The sequence below is a fragment of the Aphis gossypii genome, chromosome 3 (assembly GCF_020184175.1).
Source record: "Aphis gossypii isolate Hap1 chromosome 3, ASM2018417v2, whole genome shotgun sequence".
NCBI classification, from domain to species: Eukaryota; Metazoa; Arthropoda; class Insecta; order Hemiptera; family Aphididae; genus Aphis; species Aphis gossypii.
The window spans coordinates 19,907,184-19,920,993 of NC_065532.1; the positions used below are offsets into that span (position 1 = coordinate 19,907,184).

Genomic DNA, 13,810 nt, shown 5'->3' on the forward strand with positions numbered 1-13,810 from the left:
GACCACCCTTTTATTTTTAATTCATGGTTTATTATATACTACATAGAAACTTATAATTGTTGAGTTAAATCATTTTCATGTGGGTGTAGTGGTATTCTGTTGTACTAAAGGTCTCAATTAATATCTAAATTGTAAAATATATAGTTTATAAATTAAAATTAATGAATAATGAGGATACATCCAATTCGATAACCAACAACATGTTTTTTATAGAATTAAATATTTCTATATACATTTTAAATAGTAAGACATTAACAACATATTCATAAGTAATGAAAAGTAAATAAATATTTTTATCAAAACAATAAAACAAAATATTAATTTCTATCAAATCATTCAATAAATACATTAAAGTTCGAATAAGTTATTTGTAATTTATCCTTCAAATAAGACTTATTTTGACATTAAAATTCTTATCTGTCAAATAACTCATCTTATTCGTTGAATAAATATGATTGAAAAACCGGGCCTAAGAAAGTCAAACTGTATTTTTAATATATTTATTTTAATTTAAGTATTTTTTAAAATCTAGAACAAAAACTTCAAAAACATAATATTATTCAGTAAATATTTTTATTCAATTTTCAAGAATATTTTTAACACGTTCAAAAATTGGATTAAAAATTTTACGATAACCTATTTCAGTCGGATGAAGATAATCCATTGCATCTTCTTGACTTAATGTTCCATCTGGTTGTAGCAAATGAGGTTTGAATAATTCAACTTTAGAAATACTTTTCACTTTTTCACCGACAATTTCATTGACTTGAGTCCCTAAAATTCTTAATGGATTTGGATAAGGACCACGTGGTAATATTCCCTATAGATAAATAGATTAAAGTCATTAAACATAGTATGAGTTGAGTTCACAATGTCAATTAATAAAAAACATTCATATTTTTTAGTTCATAAAATATACATTAAGGTTCCTACTAAAAAAAGTGGTTCAACCTATTTTAGTTCATAAATTAAATTCACATTTAAACAATTATGGAAAACCAAAAAAAAAAAAAATGTTTTAATATGCTGATTTACAAATAAGTGTTTCCAAATAGGTAGAAATGAATTTCTAAAGAGAAATTCTATTGATTTAGAATATGTTCTTATTAGTATGATTTTTTATGGAATCAAGGGCTAGATTGTATATAATAAATTGAAGATTACATTTTAAGAGTAATAGAGTATATAAATTATTAAGTTTCAGGTTTGATGAGAAAGTATAGTAATCACAAATTGATAATTGCTTTGTCATTTTTATTGGTACAATGACTGATGAATTCATTATGCAACACGTCAAACCATACTGTTTTAAAGAATGAACTTTAAATATAAATTCAAAAAACTATGAAAATTATGTTATGAATTTTAGTTAGTCAACTTAAAATATTGCTATAATTACTTACGTACATTATTTTCTGTAATTTCAGTAAATAGGTATTTATAATTTAACATTTGTTAATAAACATTTTAGGGTTTTAAATTTAAGTATAATGTTCTTACAATAATTATAATGTAACAATCAGGAAGTTTTGATTGGATTTCACCAACAATAGCCAATATTCCTTCTGAAATTTCAACTGGTGTATTATCAACATTATTTGATCCAACATTAAGAATACAAACCTATAAGAAATAAAACAGAGATATTTTCTTAGATAATAATATAATGCATTAAATAATTAAATAATAATAATTTATTTATATTTACTTTAGGTGTTATGTGATCAAGAATGCCATTTTGTACTCTCCATAAAACATCTTGAGTTCGATCACCACAAATTCCAAAATTTAAACTATTTAAAGGTACAAATTTGTCATTCCATATAGGATAACATTGGATTAATTGTATGATAGAAGCACCAATTAAAATAACATTTGGATCTTGGGCTTTGGCTTCAGCTACATAACGCTTGTGCTAAAAAATTAATGAATGATTAACTGTTATTCATATTAAATTATTTAAAAATAGATTGATAGAACATTAATTTTTGATTTTTATACACACTTGAATTTTCCATTCCTCATCATCAAATGGAATCGTTGGAACAATGCATGGATTCATAATTTTACACTAATTATAGAACTGTAATAACTATAAAAAAACTATGAAAAACCTGTTGCAATAGTCCATACTACTACAGACAGGATAACTCTATGATACTACCGTAGAATAGTCAGTTATACTAAATTTTTTATAGTACCATAGTAATTAGTAGTGAATACTGAACTGAATAGTGTTGAATAATGAATGATGATGCAACTGCATATATTAAATATTTATCGATTTCGGTGATTAGGTTAGATCACTAAAACCATGGTCTTCTAATTTAGATAATAATCAAGGGGTATTTATATCACAGATATCAATACACTAATAAAAAAAAAATAGTATATATCTGTGATTTATGTATACACCTTGATAATAATATATTATATTAAAGCTTGCTATCACAAAATAATAATAATAATAATAACAATAATAAATAAATATTAAATCACAGATAATAAACTATTATTCTATATATGTATTTATAATATATATGTATGTATTAAATAATAATAACACAGAATATAACAATAACACCGAGATAGATAAGATATCTCAATGAACAACAACAACTTAATGATAAAGTAAATCGTTATCATGTATTATAGTAATACGCAATATACCTAAAGTAGAAAAGTTATTATTTTATTTTATTTCATTTATTATAATATGATTTATGAAGTATGAACCATGCAATGATTAACTTCAAATTAAAATTAATGTTGAATACCCTGGCTAGTGATTAAATGTATCCGCAAATTTACATATTAAATGTATAGATTTTAACTTTATTGTTCTATGGTCTTTCTCAATTTAATAATTAATAATCATATTAAACTTCAACTATTTACTATTTAGTGATAACTTCCATTTTATGTATAGTTTTGTATATATTAGCGATTCGTTTGACAATGTGCCAATGTATATTAAAGTAAGCTCATTATATTTTAATATTTTTTCGATTTAATGAAATGAATGTGATGACTTGGTGATTATAAATTTTGTTCTAAAATTGATAGGGATCTAATTAATTGAGATTAATAGGTATTGTGAATTTGAAATTGCTTTAGGCATTTGTCACCAAAAATTGAAAGCTTTTTGTTATTTGCCTTGAAATTTAGGATGTATCCCTTACTGTTTTTTTTTGCTATATCACTGTTTGAATATGCAGCAATTTTAAAGATGAATTATTTTTCATTTATTAGGAACAAAGTTTATGGCATATTTTCTGAACTCAATTTTTGTTCTGTATTATTTTTATTATTTTGGATGGACAGTAATTTTGTATAAGATATTAATTTTATTTTTTTACAATTAGTCATTTAGGTACCTATATTATGTCTTAAACTCCTTCGACCTTGATTATTTATATTTGTATTGTAATTTATAACAGGTATGACTTTGATTTAGATTAATGAGAATAGTTAAATTAAATTAGTTTGGTAAATTTTAATAGTTAATAGGAAAGTATTAGCTAAATAAATTTAAGAAAAATAAATGTTGTTTATTTATAATTTATAATTTAATGTTTAGTTAGAAAATAAATTGAAATAATTGTTATATCTATATATTATTTTGTTTCAGAATTAAATTTCAATTAAAATGAGAAATAAAAAATAAAAAATAATAATGGACTTAGAAATTGAAAAATATGTGAAAAAGCAAATTCAACTCCAAGAACAAATCAAAAAGTTGTTTGCTGAGAATAAAATGTTACAAGACCAAATCTGTGTACTCAATGAATGTTTGTCATTAGAAAAGGTAAATCAAAAAATTTCTGATTTGGAGAATAAACAAAAAATATTAACATCATTAGAAAGCATGGTTAATAATTTAAGAACTGACATTAAGCCATTAGAGTATTTAAAACAAGTTTTGCAAAGACAACTTATGGTTTCAACTCTAACTACTAATGATTTAAATATTGAGGAGCAAAAATGTTCTGAGAGTTCATTGTTAACATCAAATAGTGTATGTGGCATTGAGACATTGGATTCTTCAAGTGATATTAGCTCAGAAGAAAGTATCATGATTTTATCTGATTATGATGTGGTTTCGGATGATGAAATTTTTTACAATACAGAAAAACCTATTGAGAACAAAGTTATGTATGATGAAGCACTACTAATGGCATCTAGTGTGCATTCATCATTGATTGAACATCTAATTCCAAGTATTGATTCAATTGAACCTTTTGTAAATAATAGTGATAAAGTAAACGACAATAATTGTTGTCCACAATCTAATTCTAAAAACACAATTTCAACGATGAATACAAGTAATAAGAGTGAACAACTATTAGAATTATATGATGTAGTCAACGAACTAGACCTTCTAAATTACAATGAAAATGTTTGTATATTATTTATTTATAATTAATAATAATTGTTATGTGTTATAGTATTCTATCTTAATAAATTTATAGTTATTAAGTTTTTATTATTTTATAGGAAAACATTGAAATTAAATGCGATGAAAGAAAAACTGAATCAATACTTAATAAATCACACCAGTCATGTATATATGATAAAGAATTAAATGAAACTGAAAAAAAACCATTAGATAATAAGGAATGTGATAATGTGTCAAAATCAGTTAATGATTCTTGGGTGAATATTAGCACCAATGAATTTTCCAATGAACAACTTGTTGATATTTTTTCAATCACTGACTCACAAAAGGTACTGTATAACACTCTAATTTTTGTTTTTTTTTTTTATAATTTGAACAGCTAATTATATATTTATATATATACATATATAGGATAATACAGTGTCAAAAGTAAATATGGATGTAGATGATTGTGGAAAAAATATTAGTGAAATCAAGAATTTTGACAATAGTAAAAACATTGATTCTAATTATGAAAATGAAATAAAAAAATCAAATTGTTCGGTTAAAGATAAAATTGAAGTCAATTCATTACCTTTTATTGAAGATTCTAATGCGCCTAAACAATTAAATGGGTTAAAAGAAAATTTAAATGTGGAAATTCAAGAGCAGAATGAGCATTTATGTAATCACCAGTTTAAATCAAAAGACATTAGTGAAATTAAAAATCTTGAAACTGTTTGTAATGATATTAATTACAAGTATGAACGTGAAATTCATAATCCAGTATACTCAAACAATGTTCAACAATATGAAGATAAAATTATTTCATCATTATTATCTAGCACTAATGATTCCAATGTATCACAACAATTTATTGAAAAAAAAATAAACACAGTGGTAGAAAGTCAAGTATGTATACACCAGTTTGAATCAAAATGTAGTAATGAAATGAAGAGTTATAAGAATATTTGCAATGCTGTTATTCATTATAATGAAAATGAAGTTAATAATTCAGTTTGTTCAAATAATAAAGTTGAAATTATATCTTCGTTATTAAATACTGAAGGTTCTAATACACCAAAAGAATTAAATAATTTGTTTACCAATATTAATGATAAACTGTCTTCTGTTAATAATAATGAAAAGCCTATTCTTTTATGTCACACAATAGACCTGAAGGACGAATTATTAAATGGTATTAATCAATACGGCATTCAGGATCTGATGCCCTTGCAACAGCAATGCATGTTTCATTGTATTAATGGACGTGATGTTATTTTTCACTCATACCCTTGTGTTGGGAAATCAACCATGTGTCTTATTTCAGTGTTGCAAAGGATTAACACTAGTTTAAATGAATGCCAAGCAATTGTATTAGTTCCAACATTAGAATTGGCATTATCTGCTCAAAAGGTATTTAGTTTATTATTAGGACCAGGTGCTTTGTGCAGTATTAATATTTTTAAATAATTAATATGTTTTAGACAATGAAATCAATTGGGAAATTTTTAAATGTTACTACATGTATTGGTGGTACCAACGTTCCTCGTAAACTTTCACCAGTTCCTCATGTAGTGATCAGTACTTTGCAAGGTTTATATGAAATGATTAATTGCAAATCCCTGAGTAAAGATTTTATAAAAATGCTTGTAATTGATGATGCAGAAGACATGTTAAAATGCAATGGTTTTTTAAATAAAATTAGATATGTTTTGTTATTCCTTAACAATAATCGTCAATTAATTATCATGTCCACTTCAAAAATAGAAGAAATCTTAGATCAGTTTTCTGACTTAATGCAAAATCCTGAGTATATATTAGCACCAGATGAAAAACCTTCATTGAATGGTATTTATTAATCTTAAATATTTATGTTGTTGATTATTATAAATTTTAAATTATTGATAAAATTATTTATTTGTAGATATATTACACTATTATGTTTATGTACCTGAAGAATGGAAATTTGATGCGTTCTGTGAACTCTATGAAGTACTCAATTTAATACATACTGTTGTTTATTGTAACACATGGAGTAAGTCTTTGGAAGTATCAGAAAATATGCGTCTTAAAACATATTTAGTATCTGCAGTACATAATGAAATGGAAACACATCAGCGGCATCTCTTATTAGACCAGTTTCAATCTGGTATTAACAGAGTGTTAATTACTCCTGAATTACAGAGAGGCGTGGATTTTTCAGACGTATCTTGGATTGTAAATTATGATTTTCCTAAAAGTTCAAAAGACTATGTGCGTAAAGTTGTTGGTTGTTTTAGCCGTAGAGTGAAGGTAATTAATTTCATCACTACAAATGACAAAACAGCTAAAGAAGCTATTGAGACTGATTTTAATGTAAATATGCTTAATTTGTCTCAGGTTACTGATTTATGTGTATCTAATTTGTAATCTATAATATATTAATGATCAAATATTTAATGTAAAATATCAATAACTATTATTACTATTTGGGGATTATATTTTAATTTGTTCATTATTTTATTATTATTTATAATTAGTACATAATTACTATATTGTATGGTTATACAAATGTTTTCTATGCAAGGTCAGACAAATTTGAGATGATGGATAGGTGTACATTGTAATATTGTGTTTACCCTATTTATTTTTGTTTTATTTAACATTTATGGGTTATTACACTTGTAAACATTTATTTTTGTGTAATTATTTTTTTATTTTGAATATTCTGAATTATTTTTACCAACATTCCCAATTCTAACCATGTTTTTATTTAAAAAATGAATCATAAGATAAGATTTAATAGGGTTTTATTTGTAGCATAAATGTTAAAGTTATATTTTAATAAATGTTTAATTTGATCAAATTATTTAGTTGTTACATTTTACTCAAAAAATTAACCAAAATAATATTTACGGTACATTAGTAATAAATAATTATTATTAATGAATAAAATTATCTTATAAAATAACTACTTACTAAAAGAAACACATTCTTATTTTTCTCTTTATAATTCAATAAGGCTTAGCTTATCTAAATGATTCATAATTAGTAAGTTGAATATTTTTTTTTATGAAAGTTCATTAAAATATTTATAATCTTATTAGAGAAATTTAAATTTAAATGGGATAATATTTGATATTATTACCTAGTCCATAATTAATAAGATGGTATTGTAATTTTGAACCGTTTTTTTATCACTGCAAGCATAAAATAAGTAAGTTATAAGTTAAAACAAATGTAGAAACAATTTTTTTTAATTTTAAAAAATATTAATGATAGAATTTTTATTAAAATTTATTACAAACATAAACTAAAAAAAAAAAACTGTTACTGCGTTGTTACATAATATAACATGAAAATGATAAAATATAATAATATATTAAGATGATTTTTGTACCTATTTATGATAAATTTTACATTATATTAATTTATGAGATAAATATTTACTCAGTAGTCAGTACTCTAATACTAAAGTTAAATTACAAAATTGTTTCTATTGAACATAAATTTGTTTTAAATTTGAATGTATCTGGTAAGGGAAAGAAAACAAACAGTGTGTTGACAAATTATATTCTATTCTATTTTAAAACATTTACATTTTTTGGTAATTTAATATTAAGAATTTATTTTATTTTTTTTTAAATTTAAATTTAAAAAGTATGAATAGCATTAATTATTTTTGTTAACAAATTTAACTATATAGCATTTAAATAGTTAATTATAGATAATTTATATTTACCATATCTTAATAACTAACAAACCGTATAAATTAGTATTATTACTACAAGAAAACAAAAAAATAACTGTTAATTAAATATAATCAAGTTGCCAAAACTTATTTTTAATGAAAAAAAAAAAAACATAATAACTAGATATTGGGAAAAATATCCTACTAACAAATAGACAATCTAGATTAGAGGTCAGGAACCTGTGGCTCCTTTGTAATCTGTGTCTCTTAGGGGTATGACCACAGAATGACTCAACAACGAGACCTATCAAATATAAATTAAAATTCGATAATATTATAATGAAATAAAGTTTTTCTAAATTTAAGACTTATTATATGGTATATTATTTTTAATGCCTACCAATTTATGTTTTTTTTTTATCTTTACTGAAATACTATTCTGAAAATCATGATTTTGCAATTATTTGAAAAAGTGGTTCGTTTACATGAAAAGGTTCCCCACCCTTGATTTAGATGATAAGGAGAATCATGGTAAATAAAACACTTATGTATCTATAATATGTATTCTGATATATTTTATAATTATGCAGATACCTAATAAATGGTAGTCAGAATAAAAATATTAAATTTCTTTTCGTTTATATCTTTACTATTATTACAACACTCAGAAAAGACTTAAATTTTTATTGAGTTCAACCATGGGAGTAGCAAGGGTGTGGCAGGTGTGGACAAGTGCCCACCCCTGTTGTATTCAATTTGCGCCTCAAATTGAATTAAAACAATTTTTTTTAAATAATTATCATTGGCATTTTGAATTTTCATAATCTTGTTTTAATTCCTCCCCCTCATTTAAATCCTAGCTACGCCCATGAGTTCAACATAATTCAAATATGATGTTATCACCTATAGCATTGATTAAATATTTAACCAATGCCTATAGGCTATAATATATATTTACACTTAACAGTATGTTCTACATATTATTATTTATAACATTTTCTATTATAATTATTTCTTGAGGTGTAATATTTAACAATATTTACTATTTAGGTTATAGACAAAAGAAAAATTTGATACAACCAATACTTTCAGTTCTATAATTAGTACATTATACTAATTAAAAATATAAAAAAATAACGAAAATACGAATAAAAAAAAACCTTGTTGATCTATGTAACCTCAATTTGTGTCGTTCACAATAAATAAATTTCAAATTTATATTCCCGCCATTAGTAATGTGGTAATAATAACTGCGGTTGTGTTAGTATTAATAACGGCGGTCAGTAGGTTCAACTTGGTCCTGTACTCTTGCCCAAAAATACATACAGTATAATATTATTGACTATTGTTAATTGTTATTATATTATTTAACCGCCGCGCGCCGTTCATGACAAAGAATGTATTGCTTTTTTAGTTTTTTTTTGTTTATCTATATAATTGGCATAATTTAACTGAATATTGTGGAATATACTGTTTTTTTTATAAATAGATCACTATTCAGTATTTATTATCACTAATAACTAGTAAGTTTCAGTAAATCATTGGCGTGTTGAGACTCGAGTGTTGATGATTATCTATTACCCGTAAGTATTAAGTATACATAACACATGGTTCGTCATTCAAATACATAAAGATAGCTAATATTCTCTTGTAACTGGACTCTGGAGTTATCACTTGCACGGCTGCACGTCATTCAGAATCAATTATTTTTGTAAGTTTCTAGACTTAGACACATCCATATGGGTGAAATCAATTGGTGGTTCATTCCCAATTTAAGGTAACTAATCAATTTTCTGTTATTTAAGTACTGGTCAACTTACTGGCTATAATTCATTATTATATTGTATTGCATTATGTATTTATATGTATATCTAATTGTGAGTACCAAGAAATTAAATTAATTTTATAATATAAATATAAGTAATATTACATGTGTTCATGTGTTATGTTATCATACATATTAAAAGTGTTAATACATTTATTTTTTGATATAAATTTGGTTCTTGTTTAAAGTTAATATTTTTTTGGAATACCGAATGGTTATAATGTTGAATACCTTAATACTTATCAACATAACTTAATCAAAACAATTTTTTCTGAGAAATTAGGTCATATTTTAATGCTATAGTATATTTTACTTCCAGATCTTTTTTGATTTTTCCCGTCTTATGCTTATAATTATTTATAAAATATAACGCCTTTTTAGTCTTGATCTTGAACATCCGAATTTACCTATCATCAAAGTTGATTCTTATAAATTGGGTTTTTAACATGTAATTTTGGTAATCTTTAAATACTCTGAGGGTTAATAAATTACTTTATTTTTAAAAATGTTTTCAATAATGCAATGGACACCATCATTAGACATCTGTGTGATTGTTAACCAAAAACTTGCTCAACCATATATTATTTTTAATAGCAAACCTAGAGAAGTGTTTTATGAGACATTCATTATGATTTTAATACCTATATTCATCTGAATGAATAAAGTATATCATTATTACTTTGAGCTTTAGATACTTAAATGTATTTTAAAAGTTAAATGTTTCTACATTGTGCTTTTACCACTCTGATTTATCTCACTATCAGAGTACTGGTGTTCTGGTGCTAAATTATAAACAGTTTGTTGTGAAATTTCAATTTCATATTATAATTAAGTTTACTAGTTAATGCTGGTCATAATATGACTGCCTGCATGCCCATAGTGAATAGATTTTTTTTATTTACATAAGCATCAATTGTATCTACCTTTAGTAAGGTCTTCTTGGTCTCAGTCTATTGATGCTCCTACTAGTCATTTCCACTTGCCTGTTATTTAATATCATAACTAGAACATTTATCCCACTTGTTTTCTTAGCTGAAATATTGATTTTAAGTTTTTTTTCTTCATTTCTTCATTTCAATTTTTTATTATTACACATTAAGATCTAATGTTTTCTAAAAAATTTTCTTTCTCTTAAAAAAGCTTACATCTCCGGATTTCAAATCATATGTGTAAGAGAAGTTTCTTTTACTACTTTCTCTAATAGTTTTTGTTTTTTTTTTTTTTATCTGTTTTGCATCATGTGAAACAGATTGTCTTTGATTTCTATGGAATTATTGCAGTGTCGTCAGACCTTTGATTTAAAATAGTTAATGAAATACCTGAAAGTTTTAATATTTTTTTTATAAACAGTAGCATGGAATACTTATGTCAGCAAATTTATTTATAACCATGTTTCATAATAAATTATTTTTTTAAAAGAATTGAAAAAATATGCTTTAGTTTCTATAAGCTATAAATTAAAAATCATTTTATTTTTATGTTTCAAATAATCAATAAAGTAATTAAATTTTAGGTATATTGAATATTGTATTAATTACCATAATTTTAGTTTTTCTAATTGTTACAGTGTCAGCTACTCGATGTAAGGTATGTGCCAAACAATTTAAATGAATCATTTTCGGGTACAAAGCTTCTGAAGCATTTACCACTTTAATCATAAATGGAGCTGTGTCTGTCACAAATAGTAAAAATTGGTCATGTTGTATATAATTAAGCCAAATTAAACTCATTGAATCATTGAACAATTTTGGTATTGTTTTAGGATTACATTTTCTATATTTTCACACGTTAAAAGAATTGGCTCAGTTGGTTCGGAATTCAGTTTGCCTATAATAACATCCCCAATATACCTGCCTTCAATGTCAGTAGATTCATAAATAGAAACCCCAATAGGGCCATTTTAAATTAAATCACGAATTTTAAGTAATGTTTCTTCGTAAATAGTTGAAACATTATTTTTTCTAAGAGTACTACGGTCTGGTATAGATTTGTATTATTTATTATAACTATGTTTTTTTTTCTAAAAATTCTTTGAAATATGGATTATCTAATTTAGCCTTAATCATTGCACGACATAATTCTATATTAAAATTACATTTACTTGAAGATGATGTAAGTAATTGCTGCTTTGATTGTATTTATTTTTACTAATCGTTCTTAATTTGATTTATGTTTTAATGTATTTATATGTTGAGTTATCTGAAATTTTTGAGTAGTTGAAACACTTACATCACGTACATTGTGGTAAAGTCTATTATTATCACTCGAAAAGTTTCGTTTGGAAAATGATAATGATGGGCAATTTTTGAAATTTTAGTTGACATAGATATAGCTACTTTAAGCATTATTTATTGATTTATTATTTGGTCTGTAGGTAGTTTATTAGGTAAAAATAACACGCAACCACGATAACGTAAGTACTGACACTGTTCAATTGTTGTAAATTCGTAAAAATATTTTGTCAAATAATTGTTGAACATAAAGTATTATCTAAGATTATTAAGGTATGGTTATCGAAAAGAAACAGATAAGATGAACGAAAATCAAGTTATTAATATTTAACTGATACATTCATATAAGTACTTATTTTTTTTATGCATTATACACTTAAAATTATGTAGTACTACGAAATATGTAAAAAAAAAACGGAAATGTTGTAAATTATCTAAAAATAAGTACCTATTTATAATGGAATTTATTAAAATATGTAAATTTAAATGTCTTATATTTTATTGCAAATCTCGTGAAAGGAATTTATCATTTGCAATAATTAATTTATTATGTTTTAGTAAAAATATGTATTTACATACAAATCCCAGTCATACTAATCACTTTTAATTCAAACACATCAATTTCTCAATAGTTAAATTCATTAAGCTTTCTGAATTGCACATCTATTATAATTTAACTTAATTATAATTATATGTAACATATATTTCTTAAAATAGATGTGAACTGACTAAGCTAACCATAAAGTATCGTTTAAAGCCCGTAAAAATAATAGTTGATTTAAATGTTTAGAAGTTAAACGATTTCTTTGTTTATTTAATGTCAATTTTGCCTTAGAAAATAATTTTTCGCTTTGGACAAACACCACAACAGGTAATATATATTTAACGATTACTTTTGTTAGTATGGGATATACACGGTACATATCCTTCCATATTAGTAAAGGATCATCTATTCTGATAGTTAGGGATGACTGCTTTTCAAGTATAAATTTAATTAGGAGGGAAATCCGCTATCATGTAATTGTTCTCCGTGGGATTTACGGGAAATGGTATCGAGACTAGATCGAGGTGTTGAGTGTCAAAACCTATAGAACGCATATCGGAATTAGCACCATACAAATGTAAGCACTTGAATAACATTTGTTATTAATTAGAATTCTATTAAAATAGGGAATTAAGTGAGTATTATATTACCTACATAACTTAATCTCATTACCGTGATTTAATATTGTTTGGGAGAGGTGTACACCTAAGACCGAATTTTCTAATATTCCATGAACATGGGGAAATTTGTAATTAAATGAGTTGTTTTAAGATTTGTTTCACTGTGTAAATATTGGGATGTGATTTAACTGTTAAAAATCAAATTACTCAAATCAATGATTTTCATAATAATCGTTGGTTTTTTCTCCCTATACAGCAATGTAATGTAGTTTATAAGTGGTTTAAATTAATCAAGGACCTTTTTAAAGTAAGTTTATAATTATTTTCGAAGGCATCGAATTTGAATATTAAATAATTTTAATGTTTTTGTTTGAACTAGTATATACTGTTTATTCGTGTATGTTAATTATCTACACGAAAATGGTTATGTTCGGTTTGTCATCTGTTTATTTTTGGTTTTTTAATCTTAGTGAAGTTTGGGTCATCTACTATTCTAATTATTAAAATATTTTTTAAATATGATTTTAAATTTTATCTGT

General features: G+C 24.5%; 2 protein-coding genes across 2 annotated transcripts; one reads left to right on the top strand and one right to left on the bottom strand.

Annotated features, from left to right (window-relative positions):
* Positions 1-554: 554 nt before the first annotated feature.
* On the bottom strand, positions 555-2,410 carry LOC114126386 (platelet-activating factor acetylhydrolase IB subunit beta homolog). The gene is made up of 4 exons (XM_027990325.2): positions 2,006-2,410; positions 1,709-1,915; positions 1,501-1,623; positions 555-820 (listed from the first exon to the last, which is right to left on the bottom strand). Exons 1-4 carry the CDS (start codon positions 2,060-2,062, stop codon positions 578-580), a joined length of 630 nt encoding a protein of 209 aa, XP_027846126.1. The 5' UTR covers positions 2,063-2,410; the 3' UTR covers positions 555-577.
* Positions 2,411-2,673: 263 nt separating this feature from the next.
* On the top strand, positions 2,674-7,229 carry LOC114126377 (uncharacterized). The gene is made up of 6 exons (XM_027990316.2): positions 2,674-2,978; positions 3,632-4,399; positions 4,498-4,728; positions 4,811-5,794; positions 5,866-6,229; positions 6,306-7,229. The coding sequence occupies exons 2-6, from the start codon at positions 3,677-3,679 to the stop codon at positions 6,788-6,790; spliced, it is 2,787 nt and encodes a 928-aa protein (XP_027846117.1). The 5' UTR covers positions 2,674-2,978; positions 3,632-3,676; the 3' UTR covers positions 6,791-7,229.
* Positions 7,230-13,810: the final 6,581 nt, after the last annotated feature.

Excerpts from the sequence above, each read along its gene's own strand:
- LOC114126386 (XM_027990325.2), bottom strand. The coding sequence starts at position 2,062 with ATGAATCCATGCATTGTTCCAACGATTCCATTTGATGATGAGGAATGG. Across the intron at positions 1,916-2,005 it reads ATGAGGAATGGAAAATTCAA|CACAAGCGTTATGTAGCTGA; the intron begins GTGTGTATAAAA and ends TTAATTTTTTAG. Across the intron at positions 821-1,500 it reads ATTGTTACATTATAATTATT|GGAATATTACCACGTGGTCC; the intron begins GTAAGAACATTA and ends ATTTATCTATAG.
- LOC114126377 (XM_027990316.2), top strand. The coding sequence starts at position 3,677 with ATGGACTTAGAAATTGAAAAATATGTGAAAAAGCAAATTCAACTCCAA. Across the intron at positions 4,400-4,497 it reads TTCTAAATTACAATGAAAAT|GAAAACATTGAAATTAAATG; the intron begins GTTTGTATATTA and ends ATTATTTTATAG. Across the intron at positions 6,230-6,305 it reads TGAAAAACCTTCATTGAATG|ATATATTACACTATTATGTT; the intron begins GTATTTATTAAT and ends ATTTATTTGTAG.